The sequence below is a fragment of the Ceratotherium simum genome, chromosome 1 (genome assembly GCF_057802395.1).
Source record: "Ceratotherium simum simum isolate JZ-2026a chromosome 1, ASM5780239v1, whole genome shotgun sequence".
Lineage (NCBI taxonomy): Eukaryota > Metazoa > Chordata > Mammalia > Perissodactyla > Rhinocerotidae > Ceratotherium > Ceratotherium simum.
Genome location: NC_141900.1, coordinates 60,030,946 through 60,057,966, shown reverse-complemented (window position 1 = coordinate 60,057,966; position 27,021 = coordinate 60,030,946). Strand labels below are relative to the sequence as shown.

At 35.1% G+C, this 27,021-nt stretch overlaps 2 protein-coding genes across 6 annotated transcripts in view; one reads left to right on the top strand and one right to left on the bottom strand.

Moving 5' to 3' along the window:
* Positions 1–27,021, top strand: part of JAZF1 (JAZF zinc finger 1) — a 374,269-nt gene that overhangs the window by 321,521 nt on the left and 25,727 nt on the right. The window lies entirely within an intron of this gene.
* Positions 3,047–27,021, bottom strand: part of TAX1BP1 (Tax1 binding protein 1) — a 77,275-nt gene continuing 53,300 nt past the window's right edge. For 3 of the 5 annotated variants that reach the window (XM_087429114.1, XM_087429108.1, XM_087429118.1), the window contains exons 14-18: positions 25,972–26,043; positions 13,245–13,428; positions 12,489–12,637; positions 4,291–4,373; positions 3,047–3,663 (exon numbers count right to left, since the gene is read on the bottom strand). In XM_087429114.1, coding sequence (XP_087285240.1) covers positions 3,462–3,663; positions 4,291–4,373; positions 12,489–12,637; positions 13,245–13,428; positions 25,972–26,043 — 690 coding nt within the window. In that variant the 3' untranslated portion in view covers positions 3,047–3,461. The remainder of the gene's footprint in view (positions 3,664–4,290; positions 4,374–12,488; positions 12,638–13,244; positions 13,429–25,971; positions 26,044–27,021) is intronic. The other 2 variants (XM_087429109.1, XM_087429111.1) reach the window with 2 other exon arrangements.

Here is a 27,021-nt window from a genome sequence, read left to right as displayed (position 1 = left end):
ATAATATGCTAAAAATATTTTCATATTTAAATAACATACATAAAAGGTGTGCTTTGTGTTTTATATGATCTTGCAAATCCTTTTGCCCTTTAAAAAGCTGAAAATCTTGCCATCTGACTTACCAATCATTTTAGTGTTATAAATGGCATTTTTTTACAAAACGGTCTATTTAGTTCACTCATTAATTTAACACACATTCATTGAGTGCCTGCTGGGTGCAAGGGATTCAATTTATGCCTATTGATATTTGGGGACCAAGATACCAGTTTAGTGAAATACTTTTCCCTGAAATCTGTTAGGAAACAAACACTCTGAAATACTTAAGTGCAAATTTCGTGTGCGTGAAATTTAGTTCTATCTTCATCTTTAGGTGAAGTTTTAAAGCACTTTGTAGTTCTCTATTGCCAACAGACTTAATGTTTTATGTGTTGCCAATTTCTGCAACCACTGCCCTAACAAACCCGTGGGTTGCAAACAAGAAATAAAATTCCAAGCACGTTTCAAAGAGGAACATTTTTGTTAAGACCTCTGTTGCCTCTTCTTCATGCTCATTGTTTTTAGACCTTTTTTACAGGCACTTTTTCCATCACATTGTAGATGTCTGTATTCCCACTGGAAATGTCTGTTTAGCTTTATAAAACGTTTTGCCGAAATATGAAATTGAGCCTTATTGACAGACAATTAAGTGCTTTTTGCAGCAGGTGGTCAAAGAGTGACTAATCCATGACCCGTCAGAGTAACCCACGTCTGGACCATTCCTGAAGTTGTTCTCACCAACAGTACCATCATGCCTTGAGTGTTCTTTTCTCCCAAGTGCTATTCCTTACACATGAGAGTTTACCAACTGCCTCATTATGCAATAACAATTGCTTTAAGATAGCTAACTGCCCACAAAACTGGTGAAAAGCAAACAAATTGCTTATAAAATAACTTTCTTCCCATGTTCCCATTTGATGAAAGTCTTACAGCTGGGAAGCAGGTGTCCCTCCTCAATTTTTCAGACATTTTCAAAGGATGACAATTCTGTTAGCCAGATGGGTAAGCTTCTATATTCTTAAGTTGTGACTCCCTCATAATGAGGACTTTTAAAGTATTTATAAAGAAAGACACTGCCCTCTAAAAATTTCCTCGGATCCCTGAAGAGTAGTCTTGGTCCTGAATACACAGTGTTATCCTATATGTTTAAAAGGGTGACCCACATGAGAAGCAGCTAGTTGGTGCATAAGAAGGCCCTACTTGGCTATTTCATATCTACCTACAATTGACCAAAATTTTTTTAGGCCAGCAATTATTATTTAGCTTTGCTCCTTCTAGTGCAAGAAACTGTAGGCTGGATCAGTAGTTCAATAGCTAAACAGTCATAAAATAGTCATTGTGCATGTTAAATTTCTTTCACCTATAAAACAAATTCCAATTTCTATTTACTTATTCATTGTGACAGTATTACTAGACAGGTAAGGATGGGAATATTTTGTTATACCGTGTATAGTGAATGTATTGTACTGTGTCTGTGAAAACTGTGCTTTAAATTATATTTTCATATGTTTTGTTGGGGACAGAGCACATTAAGTTTGAAAGCGACAGAGGTTTGCTTTAGAACTGAAGGCAACTTAATGAATCAAAATTCCTGTCAAGAAAAGCTGCTTATAAATGTAAATGAAATCACATTTAAAATAAACTGCCTCTGACCCAAAATAAACATGGCTCTTTATTTTCATTAGCGTCCATTATGATCAAGTTTACTACAGAAACTCATATATCCATTCAGTGACTTGTTCTTAAGCTGCCTCCTTTTTTGGCGGAATTCGGCTGACAGGTGTAGATTTTATTCCTTGATTTTTTTGCTTAGATTAGACTGCATGGCTTTTCTATCAATAATTAATAAATTTTACTTATCATAATTTTGGGGCCAAACGCTACTTAAAAATAAGTTCTAGGTTAGTAAGATGAACAATCTCATTTCACTGGTAGCAGTAGTAGTACTATGATATTTGAAGGGTAACTTTTGGTTAGCATGGTCCATAATTATTAACTGATGCAACAAAAATGCTCCTAATGTTGAACAAATTTTACCTGAATATATTCTGTTTATCATAAAACCTAACAGGAAGCTAAAACATGGAGTCTTCAATACTCTTGCCCTCTCAGTTCTGCCATGTCCTCTGGCATCTGACTTCCTAATACTGTTTTGCCCTAGACACAGAAACCTTTTTAAAGGATTCCAACAATAGGCAAATTCTGCTCCTAGAAACAAATACAAGTGACAGGATGTGTATGCAATTCACATACAGAACCACAAAATGCCACCACACTGAGTGTTAGGTTAACAGCTAGTTTGCTTCAGAAAAGCTTAAAAATTTTGATAACTACAAAAGCAGCAAAATCAGTCAGTACTTTTCAACTTCTTAACATTCATATTTTGAGAGAGAATACAGTTCAGAAATGTTTTTAAAGGCCCAAAGAAAGGTGTTCAAGATGTTAATGAAAAACTATCGCCAATTTGACAATGAAATTATACACCTCCAAAAATGTGTCCTCTTTAATGTTAATGAGAGTACTATACACAGCAGAGACATAACGAACACATTATTTTGATTTGGGCTTACACATTACATTTTTAAGCACTTACTGAGAATGTTATTTCAAAGTTAGACTCGCATCATAAAAATGTGAAAAAGAAACGGATACATTTTCTGTGATTTTTGTCACAAACACTACTCTTTGGTAGATCATTTAATATGAAACAATTGCACTGACACATCTTGTTCATTTTCCCATTAGATAGAAATACAACTTTAAGATGGCTTAAAAATAATCATTCAGGTTATTCTGAAATTTTTTTAGTCATAAAATCAGCAAAATCTACCTTCTATTAGCTCCTAAAGCAAACATTTCAAATACAAAAAGGATATTTGCTATACTGCAAGCATAGGACCTCATTCTACATGCAGCTCCATTTCTAAAGTGGGTTAAAAAAAAAAAACCATCATTTCATGGGCTAAATTATGGACGTTTCTGTATTCAAATAATTACTTTGCAAGACTAAGACTGTTAAGATAAATTCTTTTTATTACATAATATTTAGTAGTCATGCTCAATCAACAAAGTCAACAGAAACTTGTAAATATTCTGCTAAGTAACACTAATCATACATTTTTTTCAGTGTGATAACATTAAAATAATCAGTTTCCTTTATTCATATAATTTTGCAAACTGGGGAATAAATATACAAACACACAAGAACTTTTCTTAAGCAGGTAAGATTAACAGAGGTTAAAATTACACTTATTGATAAGCCAAAGACTGACCTGACCCTAATAACACCAAACTCAAAGCACTCTTGGTCAGAAAAGTGCAGTAGCAGGCACATGAAAGTGATACCTTGTGGTCTCCTTAGTGGTCTATTTGAGGTGATTTTTTTTAACTGCTAAACTGTATTATTAACTCATAATAAAAAGTAATTAGTCAAAATCTAAAACATTCTGATCAAAATGGGTCTGCACATGCCTTTCAAACCCCTGCTGGTCATAGTCAGGAGGGAATTGCTCGCTGCACATCGGGCACACCTTCCAGTGACTTTCAACATGTTCTTCAAATTTGCTCTGATCATAGTTGGGAGGGAACATTAAGTCACAGAGGGGACACTTCTTTTGAACATCAAAGCTTGAAGAAATAGGAAAATGAAAGGATTACATATTTCTAATAAATTTCTAACAACAGTAATCTTCAGAATATGACAAGATTACATTTATCTAGCTAAACTGATATTCATACTAAACAACTTCCCTTGAAAGTCTTCAGTTACTCTAGAAACCTTTTTCTGCTTCTAAATGCTTGCTATTGACAATTGTGTAAACTATTTATAAAGCTTCTAAATTTAGTTTTACGATAAGATCGACAAAGAAAAAACCTTTTTTTGTTACAACCCTAAAATACAATCACATGTGAAATGAGGCTTAGTAACAAGAATTCTTCAATTTTTATCTAACAAAAAATGCCTTTTGTAAAACTATAAAGATTAGTATAACTTATAATTTCCCAACAGCGTTCACTCAGTTTAACAACTACGAGTGTCTGTCAGCATTGGTTCTTCAAAGGACTGCATGCATCAGAAGCACCTGGAGGGCATGTTAAAACACATATTGCTGGGCCCCACACCACGAGTTTCAGGTTTAGAGGATCTGAGGGAGGACCCTGATCATATGCATTTCTAACAAGTTTACAGGGACTACACTTTGAGAACCACTGGTCTATCTAATCCAAATTCTACACAGTAAAGAGGAAAATTACCTGGAATCAAAGCAAAAGCCTGTTCCATGCCCATGTAAATGCTGACTTGAAGGATCAGGAGCAGTGGGCTCATTCTCATGTTCCTAGGCAAGAAATAATTTTGCAACTTTTGAGAAAAGTGAAACTATATAAGTTCCTTAATTCAATCAAGCATAGTATAAAGAAAATAAGATTACACTTTTAAAAATTTTACTTTTATTTAATTAGATTTTCAAATAAACATATGTTTGAAAGTAAATTTTTACAGAGTATTTCACTATGGACTAAGTCTTACCTTCTTGAAATAAAAAGCAGTATTTAGTAGAATGGAGAGTATACCACACCTGCATGTGTGAATGAAGTAGAGATCAGTAGACTTTTTTGAACCTCTATGTAGGTAACTTTATTGACTTTATTGTTCCATACACTAGGTGACCACTTTCATGAAAATTTAGGACTGCATTATTTTTCCTATTACTCTCATTTAAAAACTGTTAATTTGCAAGACAGAGTGTTTTCTGACAATATACATCCACTGCACAATATACATAAATTATAAATAAAGAAAAGCTAGTAAAATATGTATGAGTTTGCATGTGTATGTTCAAGGGCACACACACAGGCAATTCCAACTGGAAAACCATGTTAAAACAAAGCAATGCACCAAGCTATAAGTCTCAAAATTCTCTTGTGAAAGAATAAAATTCAAAATTAAATATCTAGGGCCGGCCCCGTGGCTTAGCGGTTAAGTGCGCGCGCTCCGCTGCTGGTGGCCCGGGTTCGGATCCCGGGTGCGCACCGACGCACCGCTTCTCCAGCCATGCTGAGGCTGCATCCCACATACAGCAACTAGAAGGATGTGCAGCTATGACATACAACTATCTGCTGGGGCTTTGGGGGAAAAAATAAATAAAATCTTTAAAAAAAAAAAAAAAAAAAAATTAAATATCTAACAGATTGTCAAGGAAGACTCCTAAAAATCTGTAAATCTGAGTTTGAATTTGAAAGAAAACATTGGTTTAGATTTCTATGCCTGCATCCCTGTGGTCACTTTTTAGAGATCTGTATGTGCTACATCAACAGCCAAACAGAGACCCTCACTTCACATCAAAAGTAGCCACATCATCTAGAGTGCCCATTTGCTTTCTTCCTCTGAGCAGCTCTGTTAGCTGCTCTCATGTCATGAACTAAAAGCACAAACAAGTAGTACAGGCACTGATGAAAGTCCTTATGTTGCTGGGTAGTCATGCTTGCCCTAGAGCTGCTATTAATAGGCTAAGTAGTCAAGTCTGTCATGGGAAGAAGTACCAAAAAAGTATATGTGGTGTGAAATTTGAAGTGAACAAACAAAAGACAAATTGAGTTATCTTTGGGGGGGGGGGGCGGCGGGACTTGGCTATTATTCTAACAATTATCCCTCCTGAAAAGTCAAAGAGGTGGCAAAGGATTTTTTTTTTCATGTTAATCAGAAAATACTTTTATTTACATATGATTCCCTTAGGATATAACTAGGCAAAAGAAAAAGAGGTTAGATAACCTAATGAGGGAGTGTGAAATTGGGGAATATAAGACAAGTACTTTAAATACTTCAAAAATTAAAAGTCTTCAAGCAACTAAAATCCAGACAGCTTTTAAACCTGTAGATACAAAGAGGGAAGATGATACAATAGTTGAAGCTGCTAAGCTTAATATGTATGACAGTAAATTTAGATTCTGCGCCATGTTACTCTAGCTGCCAGATTTAGGCCTTCCAGCAACAATATTTGAAACACTGAATCTGCTTAAACAATTACATACAAAATAATAATAAAATTTTCTCATTTATCTTTGAAAAAAGAAAGCTTTTAAATTTTGAAATGCCATTTAAGAAAATAACGGGAAAAGATAAAAAAGAAGAGGTCTTGATATTCTACTTTTCAAAATTCCTAATGACACATTTATAATAAAACACAACTTTCTAGGAGCCAAAAATATAATGGAACCAAAAATCTCATAACCTCCTTTCCCTGTTTTAGAACAGCTAATAGCTTACACCAATTTACTGCTTTCTGTGAATCAGCTAAACAAAGTTTGGTGCTAGCTGCGGTGCTAGACTCAGACCAACCTTTCAGACATGTTAACCCTGCTTGTAAAATATCTGGAAGGGGAAAAAAAGCAATTTATACTTTCTCTTTCTTTTTAAGTTATACTTTCTAAGCCATATATAATTTGGTAATGACAACTCTTATTATTCTGTACCTTCTACCACCTAATACCTAATAAAAGGGGAAAGGGACTCGAGTAGAATTCTAGATGTTATAAGAAGACATAAAAGTTCTTATAAAATAAGAAATCACTTAGAGAAAAAAATGAAATGTAATAAGTTCTATGAGTAGCCAATTCATACAGTAAAGTCTCGTGTGATCTTGACATGCCAAATGACCAGTTCAAATTTTCACTCACAAATACATTTATGCTATTTTACTCATCAAGCTCGGTTAATTAGTTTCCAAAACCATACTAGATTAAATATAACAGATCGGGAAGTGAGGCTATTAAGGGAGGCAACTGTCAACAATGAAAAATGGCTACTGGTAAAAAGAAAAAATCAGACAACTCAAACATCCAATAGTATTTCAGCACTGGATCACATAGCTTTCCTATATATACATCTTAAAACAATGTGAAGACATCGTGTAATGTTGATTTTTAAATTAATAAACTTGAGTCATCAAGGCTATGTTAGATATTCTTTGAGACGGCAGAGAATCATGTACTCTATTTTAGAAAGATTTCTACCCAAAACTACTAAGATAAGTTTCAGCACTGAAAGTTGTCAACCCAAAAGAATTTTGAACAGCAGGTTTTAAAGTAACAGTACCTAGCATTTTAGATTGCTAAAATACTCTTGACAGCAATGTTTATTGGGAATACCATACTGAAATCTATTGATGAACAATTCCAAATAATTACATCTTTCTTAAGGAAACAACATTTTTAATAGCATTTTAATCTCTACAAAGGTCTAAAGCATCTTACATTGGTCATTTACCTTTAGACCCATCAGCACACTATTTCTATTACAAACTTGTTTTTAAGCAAAGGAAGCAAGCTACGTTAAACTGAAGCTCTACGTAAAACTCAAAAACTTATCAGATGCCCAACTCAAAATCTAGTCTATAAAAAATTCTTAGTTTCTTATGAAAGCTTAAACATCTGAAATAGTATTAAAATGGGTTCATCTCAGACAATAAAATAGAGTTAATCATACTAAATTCAAAATGTAATCATGATCATAAAAATACAACTCTAATATGATACAACAATTCCATTTCTGGATATATATCCAAAAGAATTGAAAATATGAACTCAAACAGATGTATTTGTATACCTATGGTCATAGAAGCATTATTCACAATAGCGAAAGGCAGAAACAACCCAAATGTCTTATTGATGAATGAATGGATAAACAAAACGCGGGATATTCATACAATGGAATATTATTTAGCCTTAAAAAGGAAGGAAATTCTGACAGACGTTACAATATGGATGAATCTTCAGGATATTACACTAAGTGAAATAAGCCAGTCACAAAAAGACAAATACTATATGATTCCACTTATATGAGGCACCTAGAGTAGTCAAATTCATAGAGACAAAGTAGAATGGTAGTTGCCAGGGGCTAGAGGGAAGGGGGAACAGGGAGTTGTTTAATAGGTAAAGAGTTTCTGTTTTGCAAGATGAAAAGAGTTCTGGAGATTGGTTGCACAACAATGTGAATGTACTTAATGCTACAGAACTGTACAATTAAAAATGGTTTTAAGATGGTAAATTTTACGTGTATTCTACCCCAATAAAAAAAATGCAGTCATGATCAAACCAACAATATATATACAGGAGCTAATGACTAAGTTATGCCATTTGAATCATTAGGATCCAGACAATGGGACTATATATAATCAGTATTTCCCAAACTGTGTTGTGACTCTACCTTTGCTAGGAATTATTAATTGAAACATTTAGATATCCTTCAGGAGTTAGTAACGAATGTCAAGGAAAAAAGATCCACCACTTAATAAAACTTTTACTGAGTTGATAATTATTACTTTAGTTTAAAAGCTTAAGAAATATATTTGCTAAAGCCAAAGTCAACACATAGGAGAAAAGAGAGTACCATGACTCTGGGTGACTTTTATATAAAACCTTAGAATTAACATTTATCTCTATCCCTCAAAACCTTGTATTATTAGGTAATATTAGTCAACATTCCTCTTTTTATGAGATGTTATTAAATTCTGCCAAACATCCATTTCTGGTAATGTATCATGTCAATGAAGGAATATCATTGAACTATGTAATTTAAAGGTATTTAAAAATCAGAAAGCAAATAATTTTGCAAGATCTTTACTACTTTTCAAATGTTACTTTTCTCCATATTCAGAATTTAACTAAAAATGGACAAAGACCTAAATATAAGAGCTAGAACTATAAAACTATAAAAGCCTTAGAAGAAAACACAGGGGCAAATCTTCCTAACATTGGATTAGACAATGGTTTCTGAGATAGGACCAAAAAAAGTACAAAAGTACAAGCAAAAAAAGAATAAATAGATAAATGTGACTTCATCAAAATTAAAAACTTTTGTGCTGCAAAGGATACTACCAAAAGAGTGAAAAATTAAACCCACAGAATGGGAGAAAATATTTGCAAATCATCAGAAGGGACAATAATCTAATTAAAAAATGGCCAAAGGATTTGAATAGACATTTTTCCAAAGACAATATACAAATGGCCAACTAGCACATTAAAGATGCTCAACATTATTAGCCATCAGGGAAATGCAAATCAAAACCATGATGATATATGCCACTTCACTCCCACATTAGGATGGGCTATAATCAAAACGAAAAACATCAAGTTTGGGTAACGATGTGGAGAAACTGGAATCCTCATACACAGCTCATGAGAAAGTAAAACTGTGCAGCCACTGGGGAAAGCAATCAGGCAGTTCTTCAAAAGGCTGAACATAGAGTTACCATATGAACCAGCAATCCGACTTCTAAGTATATACTCCCAAAAAACTGAAAAAGGTATTTAAACAAAAACTTGTATACAAGTTCATAGTAGCACTATTCACAATAGCCAAAGGTGGAAACAACCCAATGTCAATCAACAGATGAATGGATAAACAAAATGTGGTATATCCATACAATGGAATATTATTCAGCATTAAAATGGAGTGAATAACATTCTTCACGCTAAACATGTATGCATGCTAAAACATGGATGAATCTTGAAAATATTATCCTAAGTGAAAGAAGCCAGTCACAAAAGACCATATATTATATGATTTGATTTATATGAAATGTCCAGAATAGGCAACTTTATAGAGACAGATGGTAGATTAAAGGTTTCCAGGGAAGAGAAAGTAATCCAGCCTGGAATGATGGGCTTACGAAGTTTAGACCAGTGCAACTCAAACTTTGAGCATATGATCATCTAAGGATTTTGTTAAATGCAGTCTGATTCTCATTAGGTCTGGAGTGGAACCAGAGATTCTACATTTCTAACAAGTTCCCAGGAGGTACCAATACTGTTGGTCCACAAACCATATTTTTGAGTAGCAAGGATTTAGACTCATGGTTCAAAAAACCGTGCAGGAGGCTAGGGCACCACAGCAAACTCACAGGAATACTATGGTATATTTTTAATTTTCTAAGTTAATTAAATATGCAAAAACACTCCACATTTGTCAGATACCATGTGACCAACTAGTTCAAGACAACTCAGTTTCAACGTGAGATAGTGCTAGATTCCTTTCAGTGACACCTTATCTTTGAGAAGCTGGGTTTTTGGCAGTTGCTGAGATATAAAGCATGGGCCTTGTGAAAATCAATGTGAAACAGGAAATGAAGGCGGCTTGTCCAATCTGATTCCAAGGTTTGAGAAGTCATACAGTGGTCAACAGCCACAAACATCCCATTAGTGACCGTGGTTATTTAAAAATGAAATAAAAATATGAGTTTCTCTTTCAATTCATGTGTATTATTTATTCAAATGGTTACTTACTACATTTGTTAGGAAATCGTTAAGTATTTCTTTTAGTCTACGGGATGCTATAAAAAAAATTTACTGAGAAGCTAAAGGTGCCATGAACTGAGCAAGTTCGGAACCTCAGCTTTCATCTATTTGATAGGTTGACAGGTGGTTAAGACCACAGCTGCTTCAGCTCAAGTGATGAGGCTCAAATCCTGGCTGTACTTTTACCAGCAGTGTGATGTAAAGCAAGCCAGTTAACCTGTCTCTCAGTTTCCTCCATTACAAAATAGAGATAGTAACAGTTCCTACCTCATATGACTGCTATAAAGCACAAATGAGTTAATAAATTTAAAGAGCTAAGCATTAGCTGGCAAATAGAGATACAGAAATGTTTGTTGCCATCACCATCATCATAATTATGATGTTCTAGTTATCGCTGTTGCAATTATTAGGTAAAAGAGAGTCATAAAAGACTTTGATCCAATGATTGACCACAGTTTCTGGTGCAGAAGGGAAGAGAGATGGCAGGTGAATGACTGGAGTAGGCTGAAGAATAGGCTGTCTCAACCCTGACTCACAGGTGCTGGGTCTTGTGGCTGTTAATCACTCCCAGGGCAGAGAACCAGAGAAAAGGAACAGGTCAATTCAAATCTTTCTATATTCTAACTACAACTACTTACTAAAATACTTCATTTGCAAGTGATTTTTGTTGTTGTAATGACAAGAATTTTTTTTAAAAAAACAAAGTCTGAATGTACATAAAAATTAAGTTTCTGTCTAATGTGAAAAATCTTCTGACTGCAAAATACGATTACCCAAGGTATGCCTATTAAGAGCCCTTCCATCTCATTACCAAATCTAAGCATGTCAGCAAATGAGCAAAAGACTCTAACACTGCTTCTCATGGGTTTGCAGGAGGGCAAAGCACACAGATCAGAAAGAACATCCTGCTAATTAAACTGAAGCAGATGACTATGGAAGAGAAGGTCTTGTCACATGGAACATCTGTGCCAAGAATGATCAGATTAAATACGCAAAATGTGAAGGTGTGAAAATGCAGTAAGATGATACCCTAGACCTTAAATAGGCTACAAAAGTTCTGACAGTTTTCCTAATTATTCTCAGTAATGGACATAGGAGGCCAAAAGGCAGGAGGGAGAAATACATTTTTCTCCATTATAGGTATTGAGCACTAGGGCTAAAATCATGTCTGTCTGAACACTGATCGGTTTCTGCAAAGGTTAATAGCAATTAAATGCAGCAAACTAGATTAAATGAGAAACAGGTCATGATACCCCTGTACTTGCAAAGAGCACAAAAAAGCATTTCCTCTAAATTCATCTTAATGCACAGGAAATCCAAAAAGAGCTGCTATAAGAACCTATTTATTAAATGGTGAAGAAATTTCTTAAATGAAATAAAAATAATGATATGCTACACAAACTAATTCAATTTATTGTGTTGCTGAGATTAAATACTAATGATGTCTAAAAGAGTATTTCTCTGAAAAAGAAAACTATGATACATACACTTCTTTCTTTTTCTAGCTAAAGATAATAATCCATCTTAAAATTTAGAGTGGGATATAAATGCTAAAATGAAAAGATGCACACTGAAGCACAATTTTGTCATTAACACTTTGTTTCTTCCAGCCTAGTATATCTACAATCAAAAGAACATAGTCAATTACTTAGCAAGTGATAATTAAGATTAAACTATCTGTAACTATAGGTAATAACACTGTATTGCATATTTGCAAGTTGTTAACACCATAGATCTTAAAAGTTCTCATCACAAGGGAAAAAAAATTTGTAACTGTGTGATGATGGATGTTAACTAGACTTGTTGTGGTGATCATTTCACAATATATACAAATATCAAATCATGCTGTATACCTGAAACTAATATAAGGTTATAAGTCAATTATATCCCAATAAAAAAAATTTTTATTAAGATAAAAACTATCTGATAACTACAATTTATTGAAGTTGTTCTCCAAACTTAATCTATTACTTGAGTGTGAATACTAACGTGTAAGTCTGAAGCATATAAATGGTTGATTTTTAAAATTAAAAGACAAGCAGGTTTTCCAAAAATCAAGCAATCAAGTGTACACACACTCTCTCTTTCCACACACACATAACTTTCTACATAGGACAAAAATAAAAGGGACAGGCTCAGAAAATGGAAATTCAATTTACTTTACTATCCTCAGGGTCTTCTAAACCATCCGGCCGACTAAGGTTTCGAGCAGGCTGGCTGCAGACAACATTATCTTCCAGTCCCCAAGAGGGTACTCTCACAGGTGGCCTTTGGATTTCATCTGGGTAAAAAGCACCACCTGCTCCATCTGAAATAATTTTGGAAGAGTAGGGTGAAACTTGGTACTAAAATTAGAATCTCTGTGTATAGCTATGCTGAATAAGATATAAAGAACAAATTTAGTGCATCAAAAAATGATGTCTTCATTTTTAACCCAAGTGATTTTTAAAAATAAGAACTTTATGGGGGCTGGCCCAGTGGCGTAGCAGTTAAGTGAGCGCGCTCTGCTTCGGTGGCCCGAGGGTTCGCAGGTTCAGATCCCCGGCGTGCACCGACGCACTGCTGGTCAAGCCATGCTGTGGCAGTGTCCCATATAAAGTAGAGGAAGATGGGCACGGATGTTAGCCCAGGGCCAATCTTCCTCGGCAAAAAGAAGAGGATCGGCATCAGATGTTAGCTCAGGGCTGATCTTCCTCAAAAAAAAAAATAAAAACTATATGTAATTAGAAACAGACCATTCATTCATGGTGTATCACTTCTAGGTGAAACCAGTTACTGCTAAACATTAAAACTGCTTGGTATAAAACAATGTTTCTATTAGAGCTGACTGTATCAGCAGTTCTCTAATTCCACGAAGATACAAACAAAACAAACTTCATATTCAGCTAACCCCAAACCAAAAATACTTTAATAACCTCTTGTTTCCTGTGTTGCGTAAGGATTACCATATTGCAGAACTGGTTGTGTATTTGGCACTGCAGACACATGACCATTTTGCTGTGAGCATGTGTTGAGACACTGTGAGACCTGTTGAGGCCTCTGGGAATTCTGACCTTCCATTTTCCTTTCTGCTTCATTTTCTGGACTCCTTTTAAGTTCCTAAAATTAACAAAAACAAAGGTATTCGAATAAGCAAAGCAATCAAATATTTTATAACAAGGGCAGCATTAAACATTTAGCCAAAATATAATAATAAAGTGATCTCCCTATTATGTTTTAAGTACACAATTGGAAAGGCTGGCTCTCAACTTCTCATAAATGCCCCTTCCACATTCAACAAAATCAGAAAGCAGGATAAAGCCCAATGTATTTTCAAATTTATTTGTGCCAAGAAAGTGCCCTCTAATTTAGCTAATTGGGGGGAAAATGTGAATCTCTTACAACTTAGCTTTTAATAAAAGTCAAAAGACAAAAAACAACCCAGACTGCTTCTCTGGTAAATTCTATCAAATATTTAGAAAACTTACTTTTAAAAGATATTAATCCTGTATATAAACTCCTTCAAAAACTAGAGGCAAAAGCACTTCTCACTTACTTTACAAAGCAGGTATTATCCTGATACCAAAACCAAACAATGACAACACAGGAAAACTACAGACCTTATCCCTCATGAATACTGATGCAAAAATCCTTAACTTATTAAGAAATCAAATCCAACAATATTAAAAACTAATACTTCCATTACCAAGCAGGTTTTACCGCAAAAAAAGCAAATCTAGTTTAACATCCAAAAATCAATGTAACTCACTGTGTTCAAAGACTAAAGGAAAAAAAACATATGATCATTTCAATGGATGCAGAAGAAACACTTCACAAAATTAAACAGGCATTCATAATTTAAAAAAAAAAAAAATCTCAGCAAACCTTAAATAAAAAGGAACTTCCTTAACCTGATAAAAGACATCTACAGGGGCCAGCCCAATGGCGTAGTGGTTAAGTTCACGCGCTCCACTTCAGCGGCCCGGGGTGCGTGGGTTCGGATCTTGGGCGCTGACCTACACACTGCTTATCAAGCCATACTGTGGCAGCGTCCCATATAAAGTAGAGGAAGATGGGCACAGATGTTAGCCCAGGGCCAGTCTTCCTCAGCAAAAAGAGGAGGATTGGCAATGGATGTTAGCTCAGGGCTAATCTTTCTCACACACACACACAAAAAAAGACATTTACAAAAACCCATAGTAAAAAACTAAATGATTCTACCTAAGATCAATAATAAGGCAAGGATGTCTGCTCTCACCATTTCTATTCAACACTGTATGGGAGATTCTAAATAGTGGATTAAAACAAAATTAAGATTTAGGCAGACAGACTGGAAAGCAAGAAGTAAAACCGTCTTTATTCACAGAAGATATGATCTATCATATATGTGGAAAATCCTAAGGGATCTACTAAAACTACGAGAATGAATGAATTTAGCAAGGTTGCAGTATACAAAGTCAATATATAAAATCAATTGTATGCCTATATGTCAGCAATACACAATTGAAAAATAAAATTTTTAAAAATTCCACTTATAGTAGCATTGATAAAGTTAAATACTTAGGAATAAATTTAACAGAAGATGTGCACAGCCTATACACTAAAAACAATAAACATTACTGAGAGATTAAAGAGAGCCTTAACGGGCCGGCCCCGTGGCTTAGCGGTTAAGTGCGCGCGCTCCGCTGCTGGCGGCCTGGGTTCGGATCCCGGGCGCACACCGACACACCGCTTCTCCGGCCACGCTGAGGCCGCGTCCCACATACAGCAACTAGATGGATGTGCAACTATGACATACAACTATCTACTGGGGCTTTGGGGGGGAAAAATAAATAAATAAAATCTTTAAAGAGAGCCTTAACAAGTAGAGAAATAAACCACATTCATGGACTAGAAAACTTAATATTTTTATGCTATTAATTCCCCCCAAATTATCTCTATATTCAACGCAATCCCAATCAAAATCCCAGTATGCTTTTGCATAAATTGACAAGCTGATTCTAAAATGTAGATGGAAATACAAAGGTCCTGGAATAGCCCATTTTTAAAAAGCAGAACCAAGTTGGGAGACTTACAGAACCTGATTTCAAGACTTATTATAAAGCTACAATAATCAAGAAAGTATAGTATTGGCATAGGATAAACACACAGATCAGGGGTTGGCAAACTTTTTCCATAAAAGACCTGATAGTAGACATTTTCAGCTTTACAGGACACACAGTCTCTGCCACAACTACTCAAATCGGCCCCTGATGTTGCAGCCATAGATAATATCTAAATGAATGGGCATGGCCATGTGCTAATAAAACTTTATTTACAAAAAACAGGCCACGAGCCATATTTGGCTTGTAGGCCTTAGTTTGCTGACCCCTGATATAAATCAATAAAACAGAAGAGAGAGTCCAAAAATATACCCATACTCATCGTCAATTAATTTTCAACAGATTTAGAAGTAATTCAATGGAAGAAAGGGATGATCTTTTAAACAAACTGGATATCTGTACACAAACAAATTTTGACTACATATTGTACCATACACAAAAATTAATTTTAAATAGATCATAAAACTTAATATAAGAGCTAAAACTATAAATCTACTGGAAGAAAAAAACAGGAGAGAATCTTTGTAACCTTGGGTTAGGCAAAAATTTCTTAAGATAGGACACAAATAGCATTAAGAAAAATATTGCTAAATTGGACTATTTCAAAATTAGAAGCTTTTGCTCTTCAAAAGATTAATATTTTAAAAAATGAAAAGGCAAGCCACAGACTTGGAGAAAATATTTCCAAAATATATATGACAAAGGAATTTTATTTGGAATATATAAAGAACTCGTAAAACCAAATACCACCAAAAAAGATAACCCAATAAAAAAATAGGTAAAAGAGCTAAAAAGACACTTCACAAAATATATATGAATGGCCTATAAGCACATGAAAAGATGCTCAGCATCACTAGTCATCAGGGAAATTAAAACTAAAACCATAATGAGATAACACAACACACCCACTAGAATGACTAAAATTAAAAACTGACAATACTAGTGCTAGTGAGGCTATGGAGCAACTGGAATGCTCATACACTGCTGGTGGGAATGCAAAATGGTACAGCCACTGTGGAAAACAATATGGCTGTTTCTTAAAAACATACACTTACCATATAAAACGAACAATTCCATTCCTAGGTCTCTACTCAAGAAAAATGAAAAAATATGTCCACAAACAGAGTTGTATGAGAATGTTTATAGCAGCATTATTCATAACAGCAAAACATTAGAAATAATCCAAATGTCCATCAGCTGGTAAAAGGATTAATGTCCATCAACTAGTGAATGGATAAATTCTGCATGATTGCATTTACATGAAATGCTAGAAAAGGCAAAACTCTATGGTAACAGAAAGCAGATCACTGGTTGTCTGGGACTGAGAATAGCTGGAGGAGTTGACTGCAAATGCACACAAGGGAACTTTGTGCAGTAATGGAAACATTCTATAGTTTGAATGTAATGGTAGTTATAGAACTATATATATTTGCCAAAATTCATCAAACTGCATTTAAAATGGGTGAATTTTATTACATGTAAATTGTACCTCAATAGAGCTGTTAAAAAAAAACAAATATTAACAAAGGATGTAAGTATGAAAAATTTTATCTGTAAAGTAAAATTCAGCGTGTTTTGCTGATTGTCATCCCTTGGGAGTAGAGATGAGACTCTATGTTAACAAATTTTTACCTATGTAAATGACCTTAAAATGGAATAAGTGACCTTCAAATGGAATAAGTCATTATCAGCGAGAGTAAAACTGTAAACACGAAAAATGCAAGTCAATTCTAGGTTGAGAGGAGATAGAGGAATTAAGGTTCCTCCTAAGCATGTGAAGAGAGTACAGAAGACATGCAATAATAACATTTTGCAGGACTGGTTAAGTGAATGATATAGGTAGAGCACAGGATATATCATAAGAGTAAGAGAGATGTAGCTAAAAGGACAAGTTGGAGGCCAGATGTGCCAAATCTATGTGATACAATTTACTACAATGGGCCTAATGGTTCTTAAAAAACAATAATATGGTAAAACAGTCCGTAGTAAGGTTAATCTAGCAAAACTATACTGGATATACTTGAAACTAGAAACAAATAAGGGGCGGGGGGGAGCGGCAGCATGACACGGTAGATTGGAATTAGACTGACCTGGATTTGCTCATCAGCTCCAGCACTAATAACCCTGAGGAACTTATCTTCTCCAGGCCTTGGAGAACTACTGAGAAATGAGGGAAGTGTTTAGAACACAGCAGGCTCAATGGATGTTCCCTCATCTCCTGCCATAACTCAAAAACCCCAAATGTGCTACTGTAGTAATTCAGGACTGTGAAAGTGGCAATGTGAACAGAGGAAAAAAAAGAGTAAATTCAAAAAATATTTCAAAGATGATTCAAGAAAAGAGAAAAAGGGCATGAAAGCAGCAAAAGAGTTAGAGATGATGATAAAATAACTTCTGCAAAAATTTAAGCAAATTAATTTAGAGGAGTATGTTAAGTTCTTCTGTAACCAAACAAGAAATTACTTAAATGGAGTCAAGAGTTTCATCAAAAGATTCATGCATACACTGGTACAGTCAAACAACTTCACAGAGAGTTTCGAACATAATAAAGAGTTTACTTTAATACTCCTCTCTTCTACCATCAAAGATACAATAAATCCTCTGCAAATAGGATGCAGGGTAAGCAAAGGACCAATAACAAGCAGCTTTGACTCGGGGAAACTGGAGGTGGAGTGAATAGAATACAAGGACATGAACAAGATAGGTACAGTTAGATTGGTTTTGGTTCGGTTGGCAATCTAACTGAACTCTTGACTAGAGAAGATTCTTAAATTTGCATTCACAACACCCCGCAAGCGTCCATCTTTAGAGTTCAGGAGATCCATGAACTCAGGAAAAAAAATTTACATCTTTTCACTTAACTTCTAACTGAAATTTAGCATTTTCCTCAATTATGAATATAGGCAAAAAAACACAGCAATAGTTTCAGTACCTTTAACTTTGTCACCTACAGACATCAAGATATATTCATTTCACATTATAGTCATTGCAGCCATCTCAAAACAGCCTTTATAGTCATCACTACTCTGAAATTATAGTAATTATTAGACATGCTAAATCTTAACATTTTAATAAATAAGCACATATACTACTACCACGTATGACAAATTTCTTTTAATATACATATTAAATATATATATTTAAATATATATTAAGACTGGCCCTGAGTTAACATCCATGCCCATCTTCCTCCACTTGATGTGGGACGCCGCCACAGCATGGCCTGACAAGCAGTGCGTCGGTGCACGCCCGGGATCCGAACCCGGGCCGCCAGCAGCGGAGCGCGAGCACTTAACCGCTACGCCACGGGGCCAGCCCCCTCTTTTAATATTTTGATTAACTATTTCTTATCATTTGTTTCCTTTGTGATTCTGTATCTTTTGCTTTATTCACTTAAAAATATTTTCTGAAAATAGACTTCACCAGACTTTCAAAAGGCCCTTGGAACAAAACAAGTCAAGAACCCCTGCTGGACCTCCTCTACCTTCAAAGGCATGCATGACATGAGTGTAGCTATCTTGCCTGAGGAAAGCAATATCTATTGCTGATTTACAATTCTCCTAAAATAAAAAGCCTCCAGAATTTAAGAAACAGATTTTGTTAGGAGTCCTCTTTTACAGTTCCAGTTCCAGAGCACAAAAGTTTGTTTAGTTGGTTTGCCTTTGCTAGAGTACCTAAATCTTTTTTTTCTTCAGGGCCCAAAATGGCTCACAGCAGCCTTGGTTTTACAAACTACTCAACAAGTTAAGGATGTTTCTGGTACTCCAACTGTTAAATAGGAGGAATAATATATTCCTCTTATCTGCCACATGCGGATGCTGTGAGAGCGAAGGAGAACAACATTAAGTGTTTTGAATTACTTACAACTCTGTGAACAAGCTGCTCAAGGTATTATATAATTCTCATAGTTTTTATCCTTTTATCACTTCCTCTAAGTTATAGTAAAACAGGTAAACAAATGGTAGTCTATATGACTTTTATAAGATCAGATATTTAGGGTCATTATTTAATCATCATGCTATTGTTACAGCATTTCATTAGAGACATCTTCCATTAATCATTTATAAGTATATATATTACTCTTCCATTCTCAGATGCAAAGCAGATCATCTGGAAATATAAAATGATGATTCAAAAAAATCACTAGTCAAGTATCTGATGTTAAAGAACACATATATTTTTTTGTGTGAGGAAGATTGGCCCTGAGCTAACATCTGCTGCCAATCTTCCTCTTTTTACTGAGGAAGACTGGCTCTGAGCTAACATCTGTGCTCATCTTCCTCTATCCGGTATGTGGGACGCCACCAGAGCATGGCTTGATGAGTGGCGTGTCGGTCCATGCCCTGGATTCAAACCTGCAATCCCCAGTCCGCCAAAGCAGAGTGCGCAAACTTAACCACTACACCACTGGGCTAGCCCCAAGAATATTTTGAAATAGTTTCAATTTTTAAAAATTTTTAATTTTAATTTTTTTCTCTGGCAATAGTAAATAAAGTATCTCACAATCCTTTTTATCATTATTTGCCATTTTGCTTATGCTTTCTTCTTTTCTTTACTCTTCCCTTTTCAATTTCTAGAGTAAGGGGTTTATGCAGAATATCTGAAATAGTATGCAGATATGAAAATGGTAAATAATTCTAGATAGCAGTTTTGAAATGACATGAAAAAATAAGATATTTTAAGCTATTAAGTTTCTAAATAAATTTAAATTGGTAGGGTTTTTAATCCAAAGAGATATACTGAATTACTTCACACTATTAAAAATTATTTTTTAAATATAAATTATATTTTTATAATACTAGGGAGCTAGTTATTTTTTTAAAAACTATAATGAGTTATTTTATTCATGCATATATTCAATAAATATTTATTGAGTATCCACTACGTGGCAGGCACTGTTCTAGGCACTAGGAATTTAGGAATAACCAAAACAGACAAAATTCCCGCCCAGATGAAGTTTATATTCTAGAGCAGAAAGATGGACAATAAACTAAGTAAAATACATATTCTGTTTGACGGTGATAAATTCATCTTTTTCATTTACTCACTCCACCAATGCTTAATGATCACTTGGTTCATCCCAGCACTGTCTGGATCCAGGCTTCAGTGCTAAACAAAAAGGACTTTACCTAACCTTGTAGAGGACTGGGGTAGGGGAGGGGATTCTGAGAAACACTGGGGGAAGAGACAAACATTAAGTCGTTGAAATAGCAAACAGAAATTCTTATACAGTCTTTCGAACTAATATAAAACTACAGTGTCACCAGCAGAAAAATCAAGAGTAACTCAAGAAGATAGGAAGTAGAAAGCAAACTGACCTACTTCTCTTGCATTCCTGACAGGGCAGAGTATTGAATGACAATAAAACTGCTGATCCCAGTACATTTCTTTTATCAAATGTTTTTACAAGCAAATACTATACATTATCTTTGCCCCATTAGTTTATTCATTCCACAAATATTTAACTCAAGTATCAGGCACTGTACTATGGGCTACAAATACAGTGGTGAATAAAATAGACATGATCTTTGTCTTCATGGACCTTACAATTAAGTGGAGGAGGCAGATGTTAGACAAATAAGCACAGAAATAAATATTAATTACAAGTTATGGTTAAGTAGTATGAAATAAAAGTACAGGTCCCAAGTGTAAGTTTAATAGAGGCACCTAGCTTAGACTGGGAGGTCAAAGAAGGCCTCTCTCAAGAAGAGTTATTTAATCTAAGGACTTGAGGGATAAGTTAAGAGTGGTAGCAATAGTTAAATGTTTAGAGGGAATAACAGAAATTCTAAGATATACTTGAAAAAATATCACTGGGGGAGGAGGAAAGGGAATTATGTTTGGATAGACAAACTAAGACAGCCATAAAGTTAACAACTGTTGATGATGGTGAGGAGTACAACAGAGTTCATTGTATTATTCTCTCTATTCTCATATAAGTTTAAAACTCTTATTAAAAAAAAATTTAACAAAATAATAAAGAATTGTAGGCAAGAATACATCTGACAAAGGACATGAAGGAGTGCCCCAAGACAAGAAAGCAATTGGTGAGTTGTAAGGCTGGATTACAACAGTTCTCAAACTGTGAGCCCCAGACCAGCAGCACCAGGAACTTGTTAGAAATGCAAATCTCAAGCCTCCCTATTGACCTACTAAATCAGAAACTCTGGGAATGGACCCAGGAATCTGTGTTTTAACAAGCAATACAGGTGATTCGGATGCAAGCTCAAGTTTGAGAATTACTGAGACTCTACAATAGAGTACAGTGAAACAGAAAATTGTAGCTAAAAATGAGACTAGAGATATAAATGGAGGTCAGTCATATGAAATATTATAGGCTATTGTAAGAATTTTAGCTTTTATTCTAAGTGCACAGGAGGCCCATTAAGGAGCTTAAAGCAAGGGGAGTGATCAGCTTTACATTTTAAAGGTTACCCAGCCAGTAGTTTGAATAACCTTTTACGTGAGTTAAGAGTAGAGGAGGGGAGTGATCTCATGGAAGATGGCCGAGCAGGAAGTGTGGCTCTCAATCCAACAATCCCCAAAGAACTGAGTCTTGACAACAATCACTTGAGTGAGCTTTGAAGCAGATCTATACCTGTGAGATGACTGTGAGCCCCATCTGACAGCCTGACTGCAGTCTTCTGAGAAGTCTAAAGCCACAGGACCCAGCTAAGCCACACCTGGATTCCTGACTCACAGAAACTGTGAGATAACAAATGTTGTTTTAAGCCACTAAGTTTTCAGGTAATTTGTTACACAGCATAACTAATACAGTCACTACATTGTTTTCCACGTGTGATTTCAGCCATTTATACCACAACAAAATGTATAAATGGTTATCTTTCAGTCATGTTTGAAACTTCAAAATATATAAAATATATTTTATATATAAAATGTAAAATTTTATATATAAATATGAATTATATAAAATATGTAAGATAACTATTATATAAATTATATATAACTTAATTATATAAATATTTTATATGTGAAATATATATTTTATGAATGTAAAATAAAGTATCTTAATTACTTCTCTCTAGCATTAGCTACAAAATACACTTAAGAGTTACGTTTCTTATTAATAGAGAAGGTAAATCCATATTTTAAAGAGCTGTCTTAAGCACTTGGAATATATATATATTTTTGCCAGCTTCTTGTCAGATCTGATTAGATCATCACCGTTTTAACTTTGCGATACACCTGACTAAAACTCATACCAGAAATAAAAAATCTGTTTCTTACTCTTCATTTGTGCTCCTATTGTTTTAATTATCTCTAATCCACTGTTTATTTGCAAGAATAACCCACTTGACATTTTGTGTTAACACACACTGAAAGGGAAAGAGAGGGAGAGAGGAGAGGGAAAAGGAGAAAGAGAGTGGGAGAGAGAACTAATGCAAGTAACATTTGAACACAATATACTGACAGCCTAGGGGGCAAAAAAAAGAACTGCAATCTTGAATTCTATTCTTAATAGGTTTCCTTCTCATAGTGATATGGCTCTAGCAATTCTTAAACTGTTTTATGTGGATTATCAGATTTAGTGAATGAATAGATGTGTTGATATTACTGGGCAGCAGGATTCTGAGAAGGCGTATACAAATAGGAAATGAGGAAGGCAAGGAAGAACCCTGTGGACTTGGACTAGAACTCATGATATCTAAAATACAAATGTTTCCTATCTCTGTCCACTGAAAGGATCTAGAAGCAATGAGCACTAGTAATAATGAGCACACCTAGGGCCCATATTTTGGTTTCTAAATACCATTTCACACTAACAAGGAACCAGATTCCATGAAGAAAGAACTGATTCCAGAGGTGGATAAAAGCTTCCTTTCTTATAAAAAAAGGTCAATTCCAAAGATGAAGCAAGAAAGGTACAAGACGACTTAGAATATCTTGCAATGCTAGAAAGAAATTAAGTGCTAAAAAACCAACAACATCCTTCTCATACCAGGGCATATCAGGAACCAGCTTGAAAGTGCTCCCACTGACCAAATCTGGGACTATGTGAACATCAAATAAGAACAGTGACAAATTCTAATCTATTGACTAAAAAGAGTTCATAGTGACTGTCAGGTAAAAAGATAGGAAGATAGACAGGCAAACAGACAAGACAGATGGATGGACAGAGACACCCAGACATAAATTTAAAATACATACATACAGATACACACACTGTGATATAAAACATATATTTGGTCTTTGTCTCTGTTCCTGGCACAGATCTCCTAAAACTCTTAGAATTTCTGAATGATAGGAGTGAGTGTCTTTTGTCATTCCTAACAAGCTCCTTTAGACCATACCTGAACTTATGTTAATAAGGTGACTTCTGGTGGGCTCTCAGATGAGTTTCAAGAGAGGCGCTGGTCACCAGAGACCAAACACAGGATTCTAGAGAATTGGAAATTTTAGCAACCACCTCCCCACCTCCAGGGATGGGAGGGCGGGCAGAGATCAACTTAAATCACTTGGCCAGTGATTTAATCAATCATGCTTATGTATTGGAACCCCGGATTAAAAACTCTTAATTAGTGGCCAGCCCAGTGGCGTAGTGGTTAAGTTCACGCACTCCGCTTCGGTGGCCCAGGGTTTGCAGGTTCGGTTTCCGGGAAGAGACCTACACACCACTTATCAAGACATACTGTGGCAGCCGTCTCACATATAAAGTAGAGGAAGATGGGCACAGATGTTAGCCCAGGACCAATCTTCCTCAGCAAAAAGAGGAAGATTGGCAAGAGATGTTAGCTCAAGGCCAATCTTCCTCACACACACACAGACACACAGATACACACACACACACAAACTCTTCAACAAGGTTTGGGGAGCTTCGGGTTGGTGAACACATCAATGTGCTAAGAGGGTGCTGTGCCTGGAGAGGGCATGGAAGCTCTGTGGCACCCCCACCCCCAGCTTGCCCTATGCATCTTCCATTTGGCTGTTCCTGAGTTGTATCCTTTATTATAAAACTTTATAATAAAATGTAATCATAAGTATAGTGCTTCCCGAATTCTGTGAGTCATTCTAGCAAAATATTGAACTTTGTGGGGGAGGAGGGTGCAGCTGAGCCCTTAACTTGGATCTGCGCTAACTCCAGGCAGTTGGTGTCAGGACTGAACTGAATTATAGTACATCCAATTGATGTCAGAGAATTGTTGCTGGAACATAAATGAGGACAAAGGAAGGTTCTTCCTTATAGTAGACTGCCAAGGGACAAATAAGGAGGAAGTGATGGAGTTGAAAAATCAGAATTTTGCAGCTATCACAGTAATACTATCCAACCTTAAGATCTATCTAGTACTTTGAATGTCTCTTTTACCATGCATGATTTTGTAATATCATCATTGGTCATTTGGAAAACCACTGCTTGTTTCACTGAGTTATGCAGATCTTCCAAATGCTATCACATTTTACTAAACAATTAAAAAAAAAATCACAGTCTTAATATTACTACCCATCTCATCAGGAAAGCCTGTAAGCATTAGGAAGAATCAAGCTCATGGTAGCAGATCACTGGCAACAAATACTACCAATTGTTTTTCCTTAAAGTAACAGGTTCACTTCATTTCTCAAGGATATCTCTGCCATATACTCTACTCTGAATAATCAAATTGTCTATCAGCCATTCTTTAAAAGAGAAATGATGTGCCATGAAAAAATAAGGTAATTGAGCTCCCAACTCAAACAAGTGCACAAGTACTTTACCTTAAGATAACCATCACACTACATTAGGCAGCAGAAGTGCTTTGGGGGTACCTTCCATTTCATCATGCAGAATATTAAAAAGATATGTACCTCAGGGTCAAGCTTTAATAAAACTAATATTTTACTGTTTCATCATCTTAAGTGAAACTAGTTTTTCTTTTTTTAACTGTGAATGCATGGTTGGGATGAATACAATAACTACTAATTTAGTCTGATGCCACTGCCTTGATTCAATACTAACACGTCAGCAGTTTTCCCACCACTGCTTTCCCACCAACAGTGCAAATGTAACACAGTGGGAAAAAAAGCAAATCATACTGTAGCATTATGAAAACAGTTTTATCTTTGTAGACCTCTAAAAGGGGATGGGGACCCCCAAAGGACCACAGACCACATTTTGAGAAATGCTGCATTATAGTACTTTTTTACATTACAAATGTATGCTCTGCTTGAATGTTAGGTTATGCTACAAATCGTTAAGCAACTTCTAAAATGTTTCCTATTAAAAAAGAAAAACATAAATACATTATGTATAATTTTTTAAATTTTTACTGTTTTCCTAAATTGGAACCTTGTAAAATTTGTTTATTGTTAAATACAAAATATGTAACAAAGACCAAATTTCAACAAGCATTTTTCTCATATTATAAAGTAAAATATTTTAAAATATTACTTAACTGAAAACATTTTCCACCTAAGAGTCTTAACATTTGTTTCAATCTTTTCTTTATTCATTTAACTTTTTTAAAAAACCACCCTCACATGAACTGTAAAATGAGTCACTTCATAAGGCTGTATTATCATTCACATTATCATATGAAACATTTGTTTAAAGTATATTGTTCAATACCTTCTCCCTGGAGAGGTTTTCCAAATGTGAAGTTAGACCATTTATTTCTTTGTCTTTCTCTGCCAACTGAAGCTGAATAAAGAAAGAAATTATCATTAATTTTTTTCATTATCTACTCTTTCCTTACACTTCAAGAGCTAGTTTATACCTATCAAAATCATTCTTATTGCCATCTCCTTGTATTTTCCTTGGTTCTTTTTCTTTGACATTTCTGAATTACTTATCATTATTGACCAACTTCCCTTACACTGAAAATTTCTCCCCTGGTTTATGTGAAATTGCACCAACATTGTCATCCTCTCATGCTCTTTTTTTGTGTCTGCTGCTTCTTCACAATTACAAATATGGGTATTCTGTAAAGTCTCTTCTTTGGCTTCTACTCTCTATATTCTCTCTATAAACTCCTAAACTCCCTTTCTTCTATGCCTTCAACTATCATCCTCATGAGAATAAATCACAAATATTAACTCGTGTGCTACACTCTTTCTTTCCCAAATTCCAAACCTGCCTTTTTAATGATGGTTAGAAATGTTTTCACCGTTGTCTTTCTGCATCATAAGGGGAAAATGTCCCAAATCTACTTTTCTACTTTTGTTAACTGATATTATCAATCTCAGAGACCACTGTGATTGAAGGTAGGAAACCATGTTAGAACACTTCTTCCTTCTTCTCTTCCTCCACTCCTCAACATTTTCAGTCTCTAAATCATTCATTCATTCAACAATGACCCACTGTTTTGCCTATTATGGCATAAGCATTATGGATACAAACACACACAAAATTATTCTTCAATGGTTTTTCTCTAAGGATGTCTTTCAAAGCTTTCCTTGATAGACTCATGCCTATTCAATGGTAGGTGATCAGAGAAGGTACCCAAGGAGGTCGCCTTTATCAATTCATTCTAAGAATATTTCTACCTGATTTTCTTACCTTCAAAAACCCTTCCCACCTGTAATCCCTCTCAGTGCTACCAAATTATTTTCAAAAAGACCCACTCTAGTTGGGTCCCTTTTCTCCTAGAAAATTCTTAACACCAAATAGCACCCAAAT